Genomic DNA, 16,131 nt, shown 5'->3' on the forward strand with positions numbered 1-16,131 from the left:
AAATATCTGCCAATGTTTTAGCTTATCTGGGATGGATGGTCTATACTTGAGTTGTATTTGATAAAGTACATTGGTCTGATCAAGAATTTTAAATGAACTAGCAGAAACAGCTAAGGCATCTGCATGAATATTCTGATCTCTTGGGATATAAGTCAAATTAAAAGCATTAAAGAAGTTTTCGACTAAATCCCAAACTTCATTTCGATAAGACCTAAGTCTAGGATGCTTAGTTTTATTTGGTATAGCACTTTCAACTACATCTTCTATTTTAACTTGATTTTCATGTATTTCATTTGAAGAGAGTTGAAATCAACCAAAATCCCGATCAATTGCATAAATAGGATGGTTCCTTGGCTGGTTTATTTTCCAAATAGTGTGCACAAATTTTACCTCTCTATATAACAATAGTTATTCTCCCCTATAAAATGGAATAGTTGCATAACACATATCCATTTGAAGAGTTCCCCCTAATTTTTAACAACAAGACCTAGAAAGGATCATTCCAAATTTGGGAGGAATATCTGTGACAACTATAACAAGCACTACACTTTTCACTAGAATTTTGGCAAGGGTGACTACTAAATCCTTAATCAATCCTAAGCAGGGCACCCTTTTAGAACCAAAGGTGTAAAATTCATGATAGGATCTAGTTATGTCAAGCTTCAAATGGTCCATGATAGTTTTTGGCATGAGATTATGTGATGATCCAGAATAAAGCACACAATTATATAACATGGAATCATTTGTCTTAAGAGTTACATAGAAAGGAGGCACTATTTCATCTATCATATCTAAACTAGGACCAAAGACAACTATTTGTTTTTCATCTTGCAGACTAATGATATCACTTTCAACATCAACCAAGGTGTTTTGTATCCATTTGGAGACTTGATTTTTATACCCAACATTTTTGGAAAGTTCTGAAAGTGGAATTATGATTTTAACTCTTTCTAACTCTTTTTCAACATTAAATGTCGTCAAAGCATTTTTATCATTTTGAGGAGTATCAATTGACTGATTTAATGGTCAAATAACAATTTTTTGAGTTTCAGCAGCTTTGGTATGAGGTTCAATTATTGGACTCTCCTTAGGAAGTCTTCTAGGGCTAGGTCTAAGCCTAAGATCATATCTCTTGTTCAACTCTGCAATTAAAAATTCAGAGAAGGAATGGTATTTAGAAACCTCTGAGGATCCTTGATCTTCTTGAACTTGATTTGTTGTGAGAGAGGAATAATAACTATTTGATTAGAATAAGTATCCATGTTATTGATATCTTCAGTAATAGTCATAGTATTTTCATCAGGTTTTTGGTCATCTATCAGTAAAGGAGTGGGAACTTGCTAATCATTACTATGTATCTGAAGAATTTTGGGGTCTAGTAACTGTTTGTTGAACTGTCCTAGGTTGAGTCTCAATCTTGGAAATTCTATTAGATAAATTTCTAAGAAGAGAAGTTATTTCATCTACTTTAGAATCTTCTATTTTAGTCTTAGAAGAACTAGAGGAACTAGAGGCTTCTTAAATAGATTTGAGTTTTCTTTGGGCCTTTTCCTCTTTAGCTTTCAAGGAAGTCGAAGCAGACCTATTTGCTTCCACCTATATAGCATTTGTTTGCATATCTTCAAGAGTTCTTGAAGTTCTCTCTCTTAGCATTACAACAAAATCATTGTCAAAGGCTTTAGAAAACCTAGACTTAGCTGCTGGTACAGGGGGTTACAATCAGCAAGCATTTTATGATAAATTTTATTGAACCCTTTGATAAGATCTGATACATGTTCACCAAAGTTTCTTTTAAGTTCTTCAAACTCAGTCAGAAAGTAAAGAGGATATTTCTTTACACCCCATTGATTTTTAAATATGTTTGTAAGCTCTTCCAAATTTCTAATGGAATTTACAAGTAACTTCCTAAACTAGATTCTTACATTTCCTTCAAGTGACTGTACAAACAATCTCATGTAAACATTTTCTTGTTCAATATTATTGTTGTTTGCAAATTCTAAAAAAGCTTGAAGATGGTACTCAACTGAGGGGCCAGTTTCTCAATTATACCTGGGAAGGTATTTCAAGTACCCAGTTGGGAATGCATCGAGGTTAGCAAGTAAGACTAAAGCTGCATATCTAGCTTGTAGAATAGGTCATAATGCCATAGTAGAAGGTGGTGTATGAGGTGTTTGTGTGGATGAAGAAGAAGAAGATGAAGGAGAGGTAGAAGAAGGTGATTGAGGGGGTGTGTGACTATGTGGAAGTCAAGAAGGAGGGGATCTCCTAAATAACTTTAAAGGAGTCTTAAGAACTAACTTTGGGATTTGTGAGTGAATATGCTCTTTTGTTTCAAAGAGTGGATTTGAATATATAGAGATGGTCTCTTCAAGTTGTTCACAAGTAGAAGCTTCAGGTCATTCAGAAGTGGAAGGAAATGAATAAGTGGTAGGGGATATGAAATTTGTGGGTTTGTATTAAGGTAAATGAACACCCAAGTTAGACTCAGTTTTTGGTGATCCTGGTGGTAGAGGGGGTTCTTGGTGTGTTTCAAAAGAATGAATGAGGAAATTTGAATCTAAATTAAGTCCCCTGTCTAATAGTTCAGAAACCCTCGGAGGTATTTGTGTCCAATCAAGATCAGATGGAATATTACTAAAAGGATCAAATGATACTAAATCTCCAGGCTGTAAGGCTGAAGAGGAAGAAGAAGATGGTTTATGTCTCCTTTTAGAATTGGCTTTTCTCAAATTTTTTCAGGATCTAACAAACGATTAACTAAGTGAGATTCTAGATGAGATCTGGTGTGCTTAAAAAGTGCCAGTTTGGGCTAGTGGAGTTGCCAGGTTAAGGATTTTAAACTTTCTAGACCATTAATCACCTTAAAGGAACATAATGAATATTGTTGCCCTAGGAAAACTTAATGAAATTCGAATCCCTATCAACAGCGCCAGATTGATGTTACATCTTTGAGATGATAATTGTCAGTTATCATGCCAGAGCATCTAAGATAATTGTTTTGGGGGTTTTGTTTTAATTTGGAGGACCAATGAATGAAATAGATGTAACACTATAATGCCTAACCTTTTGAATAATATTAATATCAAGGCAGACAATTATTATAAAATTTCACACAGTGATATAGCTGGAATGGTGGTGAGCAGAAATAGAGAAATAATATGATTATCACAGTTTTCAAACTGAAAATAATATAATCATAAGTATGAAAACTTTTAAACTATGTTAAGAAGGTTTAAGAGAATATGCTTAAGCTTACAAAAGATGTTGATGATTTATTAATTCAGAGGGAATTAATTAAACAAACAATCCTTTAATTCATTCTCTTTATAGATTATCACTTCCGAAGCTTATAGGAATAGATTGAAACCCAATTATTCCTACCTAGTTTTTTTTGTAAGACATGAGAATATGAAGAAAAACATAATGAGTAATACTGGAAAAACTTATAGGAAACACAAAATGTGTAAAACAGAATTCAGAATCCTTTACTTTGTATTAAGGATCTAGAAAGGTGAAGTACATAAAATGTTTAGAAATGCTTCATCAAGGGTGAAACCCTTTAATAACTCATGAAGAGAGTTATTTATACAACAGTAGAACTAAGAAAATATCCTAAACTTTTTTTACAAAAGTAGATTATTATAAAATCAAAATAAAGTCTGCTAGTTGATCTGACACTATTTTGATGCCACGCTGTTGGTGATTATCGCTGAAAAAAATTGAAAATTATTGGAGCTGGCTGACTGTTCCTCCAAAAGATGCATGCTCTTCGAGTTTCATGTTGGATGTCATATTTACTTATGACCTTTCATCTAATACACTTTGACTTGTATTTATTTATTTGTCTCCTCTGTTTAGTCTTTTACCATGAATGTTCTGTCACCTGCTTTTACTTTTACCGGTCATAGTAAAACATATATTAATAAAAAATATGTTGACAGGGAGGTGGTAAATGGCTTTATTTGAGTTGAAATGTCTGTGGATGGAATCTTAGTAGTGTTTGGAAGGTAGACATTGGTTAAATTGGGTTGCAGATGCCCAGGGTGGCACAAGAAAGCTTAGGCAGGTTTTACTATGCAAACAGGCAAAAAAGAGAGAAAACGAGGGTCTTCAACGTTTTAATCGGTAACAGTTAACTTTGGCATGAAAATTCATAATGAGAATAGTGAGTGGTTTCTTCATATGCATGGAGGCGGTTTTATCGCACATCACACCACTTTTGATAGTCGGGCGGTATTTCCCCGAGGGCACGTGAGTTAAGGTGAGACTCCCATGTAGCCAAAAGGGGCCTGAGAAAAACCACAAATCATGCGTGTTCTCGGGCCGGTAAAGGTCAGAGATCGGTAGCACGTGATATGGATGTGGGCCATTGGATTTTGAAGTGGATGATCGGAGGGTTGTCGCATGGTGGAGTTGCACAGAGGTGAATCAGTGGAGATTAGTGGGGCCCAGGGGATAATTAAAAATGATTTGTAATTAATTTAATGAATAAAGCGATGATTAAACATATTGCGATGGGTTTAATAAAGTGGGACCAGGGAATAAATACACTAGGGATATAAGTTAGATAGGTATCGGGGAGGGTTTATTAACCACACCATGGTTAAATGTGGGTTTTGTTAACCACACCAAGGGGGTGGGTTAAACAGGTTTTGTTGGGAAAAACATGAGCGGTGGAGTTTAATTAAATAAAGCCGGGGGAGAAATAAAAGTTAGGATAAGGGGTATTTATGGGGTTTTTTAGGAAAAATAGGGAAATTAATAAGGGGAAAGTGATTTTTTCAAGGGGAAAGGGTTTCACACTAGGAAAAAGGGGTTTTTGGGCGAGGCAATGAGTTTGGAGCGTAATTTGGTAGGGAAATGGGTGAAACCAAGGTGCAAGGGTGAAAATGAAGGGAAAAGGGTATTTTAACAAGAAATGATGGGATAATGGGGAAATTAGTAAGTATGTAGTGGGGAATGAAATGAAATGAGGGGAAGTTAATCAAATAAGGTAGTGAATATCTTTTCACTTTCATAACTGCTCCTGCACACTGAAACACATGATCAAGCATCATAAATGTGCTTATGCTTAAATCAACTTTTTACTTCTGCAGCCTTTCTTCTACCTACCCTTTACTTACCCTAACATTTTTTCTTCACTTTATTGGTTGCATTTAAGCTAGTATACCCTTTATTTCTTTTCATGAATAATCTACTTGTATACCTTATTCTCTCCATTGGCTCAGATTAAACTGTTGAGCCGATTTTATTTTCTACCTATGACAACCAATCTAATTATGATTAAACAGTATAATTGGATTAAATAAACTAGTGTGGCATCTAAACAAACTACAGACAACTATCATTTTCAAAAGTGAATTAGAGTAAAAGTAGTGGCATTTAGATTTGCAACACTTTCAGAGTTTATTGCCTTTTTCTTTTCTCTCTAACCTAACATTTTATTTTTGCCTTCATTTTTTAGGGCATCTATTCTAACATTTTCTTTGATATGGACATATTTATCAAAATATTCCCTAACATTTTTATTCAGTATTCTTTTTGGCCATATCCTAACTTAACATTTTTTGAAAAATATTTTCATTTTTTGGACTAATTTATTTTAACTTACCAAAACCAAAAAATGCTACAATAGAAACATGCTCAGAAATTTTCAGGTCAATTGATTCTACCATTTGGGAGATATGGACAAAAAAAGTTTGCTACAAGAGGTTGTCTTGAATTACTACAGGAAGTTCTAAAAATATACAGGAAAGGGAGTTCGATGGAAAAATAATGATGCATGTCTATTTTGGGATAGGAAAAAAGGACATTGACTTCACCACATCTCAACCAACACCCATCATGACCATGTCACTCTATGGCCACAACTTCCACTCATTCCAGTACCTATTCATCCTCCAATAGAGAAATGACACAAACATTAAAACAAAAAGGGCAGCTACAACAACCTATTTGGAAGTAAGAACGAGCTTCAGACCTAACCTTTAGCACCATGATTGAAAGAGAAGAAGCATAACTAAAAGCACAATGAACATCCTCCAGAGCTCAGCAACAACAGAGGAAGCCATCACCTGCACATCAACAAGAAGACAAGCCATCAAGAAAATAAGATAAAAAAGAAGAATAAAAAGATAGTCAAGAAGATGTACCTGAGTCATGAGAAGCACAATAACATCAACTTAGTAGCAGCATCCATGTCTCTCCAACAACCATTTTTTTTTCTCGGTAAATACTATTCTATTAAAAAAGTGAAAAAGATATGTACAAAGTTCAGAGCCTCAAAGGAGGCCGAGGCCAATCCTCTAGCAAAGACTCAGGGATTTTACAGTGGGTCCTGTTCACTGGATTTACAATGCAGACCTTGAGAAATTGATTACTATCCCTGACATTCTGACAAAAAATATCCAGACTATGATACGCCCACCCTTCAGTAGTTTCAAAAATACATTGATGTCTATCAAGACTGACTTTATAACAGAAAAAGGAGTCTGAATTGTCTAAGACTACTATAACCATCTGAAGCCTAAGACTAAAACAGACACGAGACTTAAACTGTAAAACCATAGACACAGAGTCAAAAAACATATCGAGCACCTGGAGGAGAATCAGTCTGCTTGACTTGGAGAGGCTACCCAAGTGACATAACCTTCTTCGTCCAGCAGCGGTTCTCCAGCTGAATCCGTTACTAGGTGTAAATTTCCAGAAGGGAAATGAGCTGGTTCTCTGTCTTTGTCTTCTTCCATGGCCTGAGCGGGTTGCTGAGGAACATTCGAAGCAGGGGCTCCCTCGTTGATGCAGTCCGGGTGATAAACCAGCCCCATCATATCTCCGAGCAGAACGCCTTCATCCTGAGAACTGGGGGAAGCCGGAGGGGTCGAGCTGGGATGGTGGGTTTCCTCCTCAGAGATAAACACAGAAAAGTTCACTGTAACCGTCGGTCTATTGAGCCGACTCTGGAAAACAAAACTGGAAGACTGGTATGAGCTGTTTGGGTTGGCTCTCTCCTGGTCAGACTGCGGAGAAGAGGGCTGAGCCAAAGCAATTAGGGTTAAATGCTGGGGCTCTGAAGGTGAGGGACTTACTCTGATTCCAGAACGACCCCCCCTTCGTGGAATACCTCGACTACGAGGCATTGAAGGAGCGCCAGGGAAACTGAGAAAACGGTTGAGGCAGAGTAGACCCGGCGGGACAAGGATGCTATGGAAGCCCGAGGTATTGCAGAGACAAGCAACTAAGGCCATAGGAGGGATAGGATGAACTAACTGAGACCACATAATAATATAAAGAGCGAAGGAAAAACCCGCAGCGGGAAAATGAAGGCGCGTCATGCTGAAGAGCTCGAACCAGGACGAAAGGGCCATGCGCGCATTGAATTGCAGTGCAGTCCAAGACTGAGCTAACATTAACTCACTTATCATGAACCTTAAAATGGCGTCGATCATGTGTGCCGGATGATCGCTCTCCTGCCTGCTGTCAAGCCAGATGGCTGGACAGAAGGCCATATCATTAATTACCCAGGTTAACACCCGCATCCGGGTGCTTATTCTCCCCCTGAGAATTGTCCTGAGTGACAATTTCCTGTATCTTGGCAATTTGTTCCCTGGAGTCTAAGTTGTCTATAGTACCCTCATAGTTCCCGTCCATAACATCCACTCCGATATTGGCAAGTAGATCAAAAAGCTTATTTCCTTCCCTTCTGGTATGTTTGAATACAATTGCTTGGTGCTGGGAGAGCCAGTGATTTATTAGCTCAAGCCTTTGGGCCATCCTCCAGCTGTTGCTTACCTTGTGAATGGATGAACCATGCTGAAGCTTTGTGATCATTATGATTGGTATTTGCGAATCGCCTTCTATGATGAGAGGAAAATATTCCTTTTCATGAGCCAGTTTGAGACCTTGCCATAAACCTTCCAGTTCTGCAGAGTTGTTGGTGTCCCATCCTATCGATCCCATGAAGATACATTGAGGGTTACCCATATGATCCCTGAAGGCTCCCCCGTATCCAGCTTTCCCAGGATTTCCTTTGGAATCTCCGTCAAAGTTGAGCTTGTGCATCTCTAAGGGCGGCGGTGACCAAGAGGTTGCTTCCTGACTGTGCAAATTGGGGTTCTTCTTATTGATTGAGTTTTGCTTTATTTGGAGTTCCCAGTTGCCCCAGATTGTTTTTTCCAAAGGTGTAGTGGGAAGGTCTTCTGAGTGCCATTCTCTAATTGAAAGAATCTCCATGATGTTTTGATGTAACTTGTTCTAGATTTGGTCTAGAGGCATCGTTTGATCTTTGAATATTCTGCTGTTATGCTCTTTCCATATATTCCACATAAGAAGACCGGGTATAAGTTGCCACAAGTTATTGAGAAGGTTGCTTTGAAAAGGCTTTTGACTCCATTCTCGTAAGGTGGCTTTGAGTTCTCCTTGCACTCTTCCCTCTCTTTGACAGCGGAAGGCAACCTTATCCCAAAGTTTCCTCCCTGTTTGACAGTTTTGCATAAGATGGAGTGATGTTTCCTCATCTTGCATGCACATGTAACATATAGAGGGACCCGAGAAGCTTCTCTTCCTGAGATTGTCCCACGTTAAAATTTTGTTGTGTCCTAGGAGCCATAGAAATGTAGAGACTTTCGGCCAGTTGGATGTGTGTCAGATTCTTTCCCATAGGTTGTCTCTATTTATCTGCTCTTGTATTATGATGCTGTAAGCTTCCTTTGTGGTGAAGATTCCTTTTTCTCCATAACCCCATCTTAAGATGTCCACTCCTTCTGAGACTGCTATTTGCCTTTTCTGTAATTCTACGTTGAGAAGATGTTGAATTTGTGCTGAGCTGTTGGGTAGAATTTGACTTGCGTTTTGCCAATGCCTATATCCTTGAGTTGTATCTATGGTCCAGAATTGATTGACTTTGGAAAGTTCATTTATCTCCCTCTCAGGGATAGGAGTGTCCTGGAGAATGTCTTTTATTTTTGGAAGTTGCTGCCAGGAGTCCTTCCAGAAACGAGCTGTAGAACCATTTTTGATTTCCCAGAAGCAATGAGCTTGGATGAGATTTCTGTGTTGTATGGCTGAGTTCCAGATGACTGATCCTGTGCTCATCTCAGTCATGCGTATTCTTTCTTCCATGGGGCAGTTGTTGGCATACTTGGCTGTCCAAAGGGAGGCCCATGGAGTATTAGGGTGGGCAAGCCATCTCCACCAGATTTTTGCGCCCATTGCTTTGTTGTTGTTCTCAGGATCTCTCAGACCAATACCTCCTGCTTTTTTAGGAAGACAGACTTTGTCCCATTTGATCAAAGCCCATTTGCGGTTTTGGCCAGAGCCTCCCCACAGAAAGTTGCGTTGGAGATTTTTGATTTCTTTTAGAACCCATTTGGGAGCAGCCAGAATGGAGAAAAGATAGAGGGGCATGGAGTGAAGGACTGCCTTGATAAGAACAATTCTACTTGCCATATTCAGAGCTCGATTAGTCCATAGAAATAATCTAGACTCTAGCTTTTCCAGCAGTTGTTTCCAGGATGAATGCTTGAGGGCGGAGGCCATAAGCGGGGCTCCAAGATACTTGGAGGGAAGGGAGGCACAGGTAAAACCCAAAATTCGACTTATAGCTCTCTGAGTAGGGACAGGGGTGTTGAAGAAAAAGATTTGGGATTTGACTCGATTGATTAGGGCTCCAGAAGCATCAGAGAAAGTAGACAGAATGGATTTGAGGAGACTGGCTTCCTGCACCGAAGGATGGCCAAAGAGCATGTTGTCGTCTACAAATTGCTGGTGGGAGTGTGCAGGGGAATTGTTAAAAGAGAGACCTCTTAACCGATTTTCGAGCGTAGCTGCGGTTATACTTCTCCCCAAGCCTTCAGCCATGATTACAAAGAGAAAAGGAGACAAAGGGTCTCCTTGTCTGATCCCTCTGGAGGGACGGAAGGTAGCTGAGGGAATGCCATTAATTAACACAGAGAAGAAACCTGAAGATAAAAGGTTAAAAATCCATCTGACCCATGAGTTAGCAAATCCAAAGGCAAGAAGAATTTTTTGAATGTAGACCCAACTGAGACTGTCAAAAGCTTTGGAAAGATCTAGCTTAAGCAACATACCTGGCTTCTTGGTTTGCTTTAGGGAGTGGATTATCTCATGAGTTAAGATTATCTCGTCCGTTATTTGTCGACCTTCAACGTATCCAGATTGCTCAGGCGAGATGATGAGAGGGAGGAGCAGCTTTAATCTCGTTGCTATTACTTTTGAGATAATTTTGTAAATGAGATTGCATAGAGCGATAGGTCTATATTTGTCAGGGGTATTGGAATCTTCCCCCTTAGGAATTAAGGCTATGAAGGTATTATTTAAGCCTAGATACATCCATCTGAGAGTTCTGGATTCCTCCACGACCTGCCATACCTCATATTTTATCAGATCCCAGAATTTATGGAAAAAAATCGATGTAAAGCCATCCGGACCTGGCGCTTTCCCCTCCTTCATTTGTTGAATAGCTTCTTCAACTTCCTATGGGCTAATGGGCTTGATGAGAAGACTGTTATGTTCCTCTGTTATTATTTTGGGTATACTCTTTAGAAGTTTGTTGATAGCCGGTATTCTGTTGATGTTGGGTTCCTGAAGGGCTTTCTTGTAGTTGAGAAATTCCCCTTCAATCCCGTCATGAGTTTCAATTTTCTCCCCCTGGACATTCTTAATGTGAGTGATGCAATTTGTCATGTGGCGCTGCACAGTTGTTTTGTGAAAAAAATTTGTGTTTTTTTCACCATTCTTTAACCATCTGATTCTTGATTTTTGCCTCCATAATATTTCCTCCTGTTTGTCCCTTTCTAGGATTTTTGATTCTGTGACCTGTTCTTGTTTGGTTAGTTCCTCCGTTCGCCCAGCAGTGATGATGGTTTGCTGAATTTTCTTCATCTCTTCGTTGAGCATGGCTTGGGCTTTGAAGATGTTTCCAAACGTTTTGTGATTCCATTTTTTGATAACCCCTTTTAGATGTTTGAGTTTTTGTTGGAATCGAGACATGCAGGTCCCTTCGGGCGGAATGAAGTTAGTCCAGGATGATTTGACTAGCTCTTCAAAATCCGGGTGAGAGAACCAAAATTCCTCAAACCGAAAGGGTCGTTTGAGATTATTGCCTGGCCTGTTCCATTGAAGCTCTATAGGCCAATGATCGGATCCAGAGAAGGGGAGAATGGAGGCTGTGAATTCCCCTCCTAAGTGAGTTGCATTATCTGAGATGAGGAATCTGTCGAGACGTGAGGCTATCTGCTGCGAACCTTCCCTTCTGTTGGTCCATGTGAAGAGGCCGTTGCTGGTAGGAATATCTATCAACCAGTTATTATTAATGAAATTTTTTAGAATGTTGCCATCACTGTTCGCTTTGCTTCTACCTCCTTGTTTTTCTTCCATGCTGGCTATCATATTGTAATCACCTCCTGAGATCCATAGAGGGAATGGCCTATCTTTATTAAGATCCGACAATGAGGTCAGGATTTGAGCTTTTTGAGCAGTGTCCTGAGGAAAATATACATTAGTTAGCATTCCATGAGTATTAGTACCTGAGAGGTGGAAGGTAGCCTGGATGAAACTTTTATTAGCTTGCATATTGTTGAGATGGATAGCTCGGGCATCCCAAAGGATTGCTAGACCTCCCGAAGCTCCTTGAGCGTCGACAGCTGCAACTAGTCCACCTGGCCAAACTTTCGCTGCAATTTTTTCCAAAATTGTTGAGCTACATTTCGTCTCCTGCAAAAATAGGATACTTGGTTTTTCTTGCATCAGCATATTTTTTAGTAGTCTGCCTTTTCTGGGGCCATTGAGGCCTCTGATATTCCATGATATCAATTTCATTGAGAGGGGTGGGGGTTTGCATTGAAATATTTGGTCAGTTTGGCATACCTCCCTGACTCCACTAGTATCTCTCCAATCTTGATAGTTCTTTCCAGTGTAGTTTTTCTTCCTCTCTTTTTGTTGTCCTTGGTGATGAATTTGCCATCCCATGGACTTCCTGTTTGGACTCCTAGAGAGTATTTTTTCCGTGCCTTGTTTAGAACTTCTACTAGGTTGTCCACTTGCGTCTCTGGTATTTTTTCAAAATTCCCTGTCTTGCATGCAAGTTCCAAGCTTAGAATGTCCAGCTCCCCAATGTCTAATGGTTCTGTGTCCTCTTCCATGTTTTGTGGTGCTTGAGAGTTTTCCTCTCTCTCCTGTGAGTCTTTTTTGTTTCGCTGCGAGTATTCAACCTCCATTCCTTGAGATTGCCCTGGTGGGGTTTTGGCTGGATTAATCAGGCTTGCTGGCTCGTGGGATTTCTTCCCTGCTTGCCTTGATGTCTCGGCTGAATGTTCCTGATGTTCCTCTTTTTCTTTTGCTTTTTCTTTCTCCGGATTCTGCTCATCATCTGTGTCCAGAGCTTCGAATCTATTACTGATTGTGGGCATTTCCTTGGTGACTGGATTTGTCCGGGTGTTGCCTGTAGCTTTCTTGTTACCCCTCCTTCGATTTTTTACTTTGGTGAATCCATCTGAATTTTGATTATCAGTGCTTCCTTGGGGAGGGGGTTGCTTGTTTTGAGGACAGTCTCTGTAAAGATGCCCTATTTCATGGAATTTTCTACATCTAAAAGGCACATGTTCATAATCTATAACTTGAGTCCATTCAGAGTCTTAATGGAAGAAACTTACCGTGTCTGGTAGCGGTTGCTTGAGATCCATGTAGACACAGATCCTGGCGTAGGATGTGTAACCGCATAGTTTTGTATCTTCAACAATCTTGACAAACTCGCCAATGGCATTCCCAATCTCTTGCAGAGACTTTTCTTCCCAGTATTCCCACGGCAGTGAATAAAGCCTTATCCACACTGGCGCATAGCTCAGATCCTCCTTGTCTGGGTTGAATCTTTCTACCCAGCCTTTGAGATATAGTCCCGCGGAGTTGAAAAAATAAGGGCCTTGATCCAGTATCCTATTGCGGTCTTCCAGGCAGTTAAAAACTACAGTGAAGAAGCCCTTGGCTCCTAGATGCAGCGAGAGGTGCCCCTTTGGGTGCCATTTGGTGTTTATCCAGCTTCTCAGCGCCCTTTCCGTCGGCCATATTCCTATGAATTTACCGATCAGCGCGTGATCTCTCATGTATTGTATTCTAGCGTTGATGCGTTCACTCGGGAAGTCCACTTTTGGTTTATTCGCTGCTACAGGCTTACAAGTTGAAGAACTTGCCTTGTTTCTTTCATCTGCATCAATGTCCTTTCCCTTCTGCTGTCTGTTGTCCAAGTCGTCGCTGCTCATCTCATTTTCAGTCTCTTTGTCGACCGTATGCTTAAATCCGTTTTCCGGATTGGGGGGAGGCCCGTGGCCCTCCCCCTGAGGGGGTTTCATGTTGGCCTGTTCCATATGGGCACTTTCCCCTGATTACTGGTGCGCCAGAGTCTGCTTTGCAGTGCCGTGAATGATAGTTCTGCAGTTTGCAGGGTTCTCAGAAACCCTAGGGTTTGCAGCAGTCCCGCTCCCGCTCCGTTCCTCTGGCTTATAATAAATATTAACATAACAAAGTAGTTCAATTAATTGATATTATGAATACTAAAACACATTATGTTCAGAGGTCTACTCGTCTCTCCAACAACCATTAGGTAGGTACAAGTCTGTAATATTCTTGACCTCTTCTCTTGAGCATATTATAGTTAGAAATTTGTTGTCAATGCATGAGAGATGAGGTTTTATAAGCTAGGGATTGGTCATTAGTCTCAGTCGCCCTAAACTAGTTAATTGTAGCTCACTCTTTCACTCATGCAATGCTGAAAAGTCAAAATTGTGAAGGGTGATGATTTCAAGGAATGAGTACAACAATTAAAAGAAGAAATATTTGTAAAGTCCAAGTCACCACAACACTCCAAGCCCTCCATCCACTTCATATTCACTATCTATCCATCATTCATCCATACCATTTCATAATTTCAAGAACAAACCCTATCTCACCCTAAATATTTCTTGAAAACGAAAACGGAGCATCCTCTCCATTTTCAAAAACCTACATCATTTCTCATCACTCCCATATAGTAATAAGACTCTGAAGGAAGAAGGAATGACTACTACAGGAAGGCAAAATGTGGTCACAAGAAGGAAGAAAGAAAAAATTGTGTTAAAGCCCAAAATGAAAGTTCCTAAGAGAGAACTAATTAAAACAGAGAACTCCAAGGCCATTAGGCAACCATCTAGGCCACAAGAGAGAAGAAGGAGGGAAAAAAAGGAAATGATGCATCCACCATCAAAAAAGAACTCAAATTGTAGTGATGAAAAGATACTTTCTAAGAGGTCTCCAATCTCTTTCTAGCTTTTTCCAAGGCCTAAAATATGTTATAGAAATGAGAGAAAGGCAAGGGAGTCAAGTTGAGGGCCTGTACTAAGCTCAGACTATCATTTATGCTCAAAAAAGGTTTCCTATAGTTTTTATAGGGTTTCCTGTAGTTTTGATAGGAATTACTATAGGATGTCCTAGTTCTCATCTAAAGACTTTTTGAAGGTTTTAGAGGTTCCAAATGGTGGAAAAAGGTAGCAAAAGGTTGATAAGGATGTGGACAACCTTTCCAAACTGAAAAATATTCAAGAACCCATCTTCAATAAGGGAAAGTAAGCAAACTAATGGTCTCAAGAAACAAGGATTTTTCTTTGCACAAATATGTTTTTGGGCTTGTCCTTGCAGAAATTACAACCAAGATTATTAATGCACAAGAGAGAGGCCACCAGGGCCATGAATGAGTCACAATGAGATCACTTAGTTTCTCAGAGGATGAGCAACACTTTCAGTAGGGGGTATGATGGGCCTCTAAATTAAACATAAATTAAGGCCCATGCCTCTAAATTAAACATAAATTAAGGCATGTGACCATCCTTCAACACGTTAAACCCTTATTTTATCATTAGATAATGTATTTTTAACTTTAATATATTCACTAGGAAGGTTTATGAATAATTGCATATTTGTGCCTAATATTATTTATTTTTGTGGAATATTATGAGAATACTGGGCAGATTATGAAGATTTGGAGGAGGAGATAATTTAGGGACTTGCTCCTACTAAAGGAGGATCAATATTAAATAATATATCAACAAGATATTATGGAATTATGGCACAAATTGTGGAACTCTAATGATTGAGAAAATCTAGCAATGTGTTCCTTGTCATTTAATGCAAATTCCTAGTATTGAGAACCAGATCCACTAATCAAGGGCTATTGGTGGGGAAAACTTCCTCCTTTCATGGGGAATGATTCCTGATCATTTGTATAAGTAACAAGTTGAATTTTCCTCTAGAGGAGATTTTCATTAGTGTTCTTGTGGAAAGGACTCATATTTTTGCAGCTCCATTGTATTTTCTTACAAGGATGTAATTGTAATGATGAAAATAATGAATATTGGTGTCATGTTAAACTTCTAAATATTGTTGTCCTCCATAGATCTCTAATTTTCCTTGGTCTTTTCCATCCCAAGAGCCTCAGATCCCTTTTGTATCATTTTCTTTCCTTCTTTTCACTTCTTATTTACATGCATCTCTTGTTTTTATTTGTTTCTATTTATGCATGTAATATTAATGATTTCTTGTTGTAGGATTGGGTTAAATGGCTGGGTATCAAAAGCATCATTTCATCATTTGAAAATCTTTGGAAGGTCATAGTAATCATTGAGCTACTTGGATTAGCTTTCTTATTCCCAAATCTAGATTTCTGGAACTCCCTTGTGGCAAAGAATAATAAATTTATGCTATTTTTTAGAGCATGCTAACGAGATTCAATCAAGTTGGGTCCACCTGCATTATATCACAAAATAATTCTAGTTCATAAAAAAAACTATCCCATTTCATTTTCACTTGATTATGTTAGGCATTTTATAGATTTGTTATCTCACTAATTCTCGAATTTCTAGATTTTCAACTAATAAATTTCTACTATTTTTTATGATAGGTTAACAGAGGTATTTATGAGTGATTCCACTTGGAATGGGGACATAAGACATACTAGTAAATAAAAAAATTTGTCCCATCCAATTTTGACTTGATTTTCTTGGTCATTCGATGAATTATAATTTCGTATAATAAATCAATAACATCTTGTAGTAGAACAGGGGATCCTGTAAGAGAACTAGGGGATCCTAT

At 39.0% G+C, this 16,131-nt stretch overlaps 1 protein-coding gene across 1 annotated transcript; it reads right to left on the reverse strand.

Annotated features, from left to right (window-relative positions):
- Positions 1-10,491: 10,491 nt before the first annotated feature.
- On the reverse strand, positions 10,492-13,376 carry LOC149194122 (uncharacterized). Its single transcript, XM_089407552.1, has 4 exons — positions 12,669-13,376; positions 11,884-12,548; positions 11,676-11,730; positions 10,492-11,499 (listed from the first exon to the last, which is right to left on the reverse strand). Exons 1-4 carry the CDS (start codon positions 13,374-13,376, stop codon positions 10,492-10,494), a joined length of 2,436 nt encoding a protein of 811 aa, XP_089263678.1.
- Between the last annotated feature and the right edge of the window lie 2,755 nt (positions 13,377-16,131).

This window comes from Pinus tabuliformis, chromosome 2_2 (genome assembly GCF_031772625.1).
Source record: "Pinus tabuliformis cultivar Carrire ecotype Pingquan chromosome 2_2, CPIR1, whole genome shotgun sequence".
Lineage (NCBI taxonomy): Eukaryota > Viridiplantae > Streptophyta > Pinopsida > Pinales > Pinaceae > Pinus > Pinus tabuliformis.

Excerpts from the sequence above, each read along its gene's own strand:
- LOC149194122 (XM_089407552.1), bottom strand. The coding sequence starts at position 13,376 with ATGGAACAGGCCAACATGAAACCCCCTCAGGGGGAGGGCCACGGGCCT. Across the intron at positions 12,549-12,668 it reads AGCAACCGCTACCAGACACG|CAACCCCCTCCCCAAGGAAG; the intron begins GTAAGTTTCTTC and ends CCTCAAAACAAG. Across the intron at positions 11,500-11,675 it reads TGCAGCGAAAGTTTGGCCAG|GACACTGCTCAAAAAGCTCA; the intron begins GTGGACTAGTTG and ends TATTTTCCTCAG.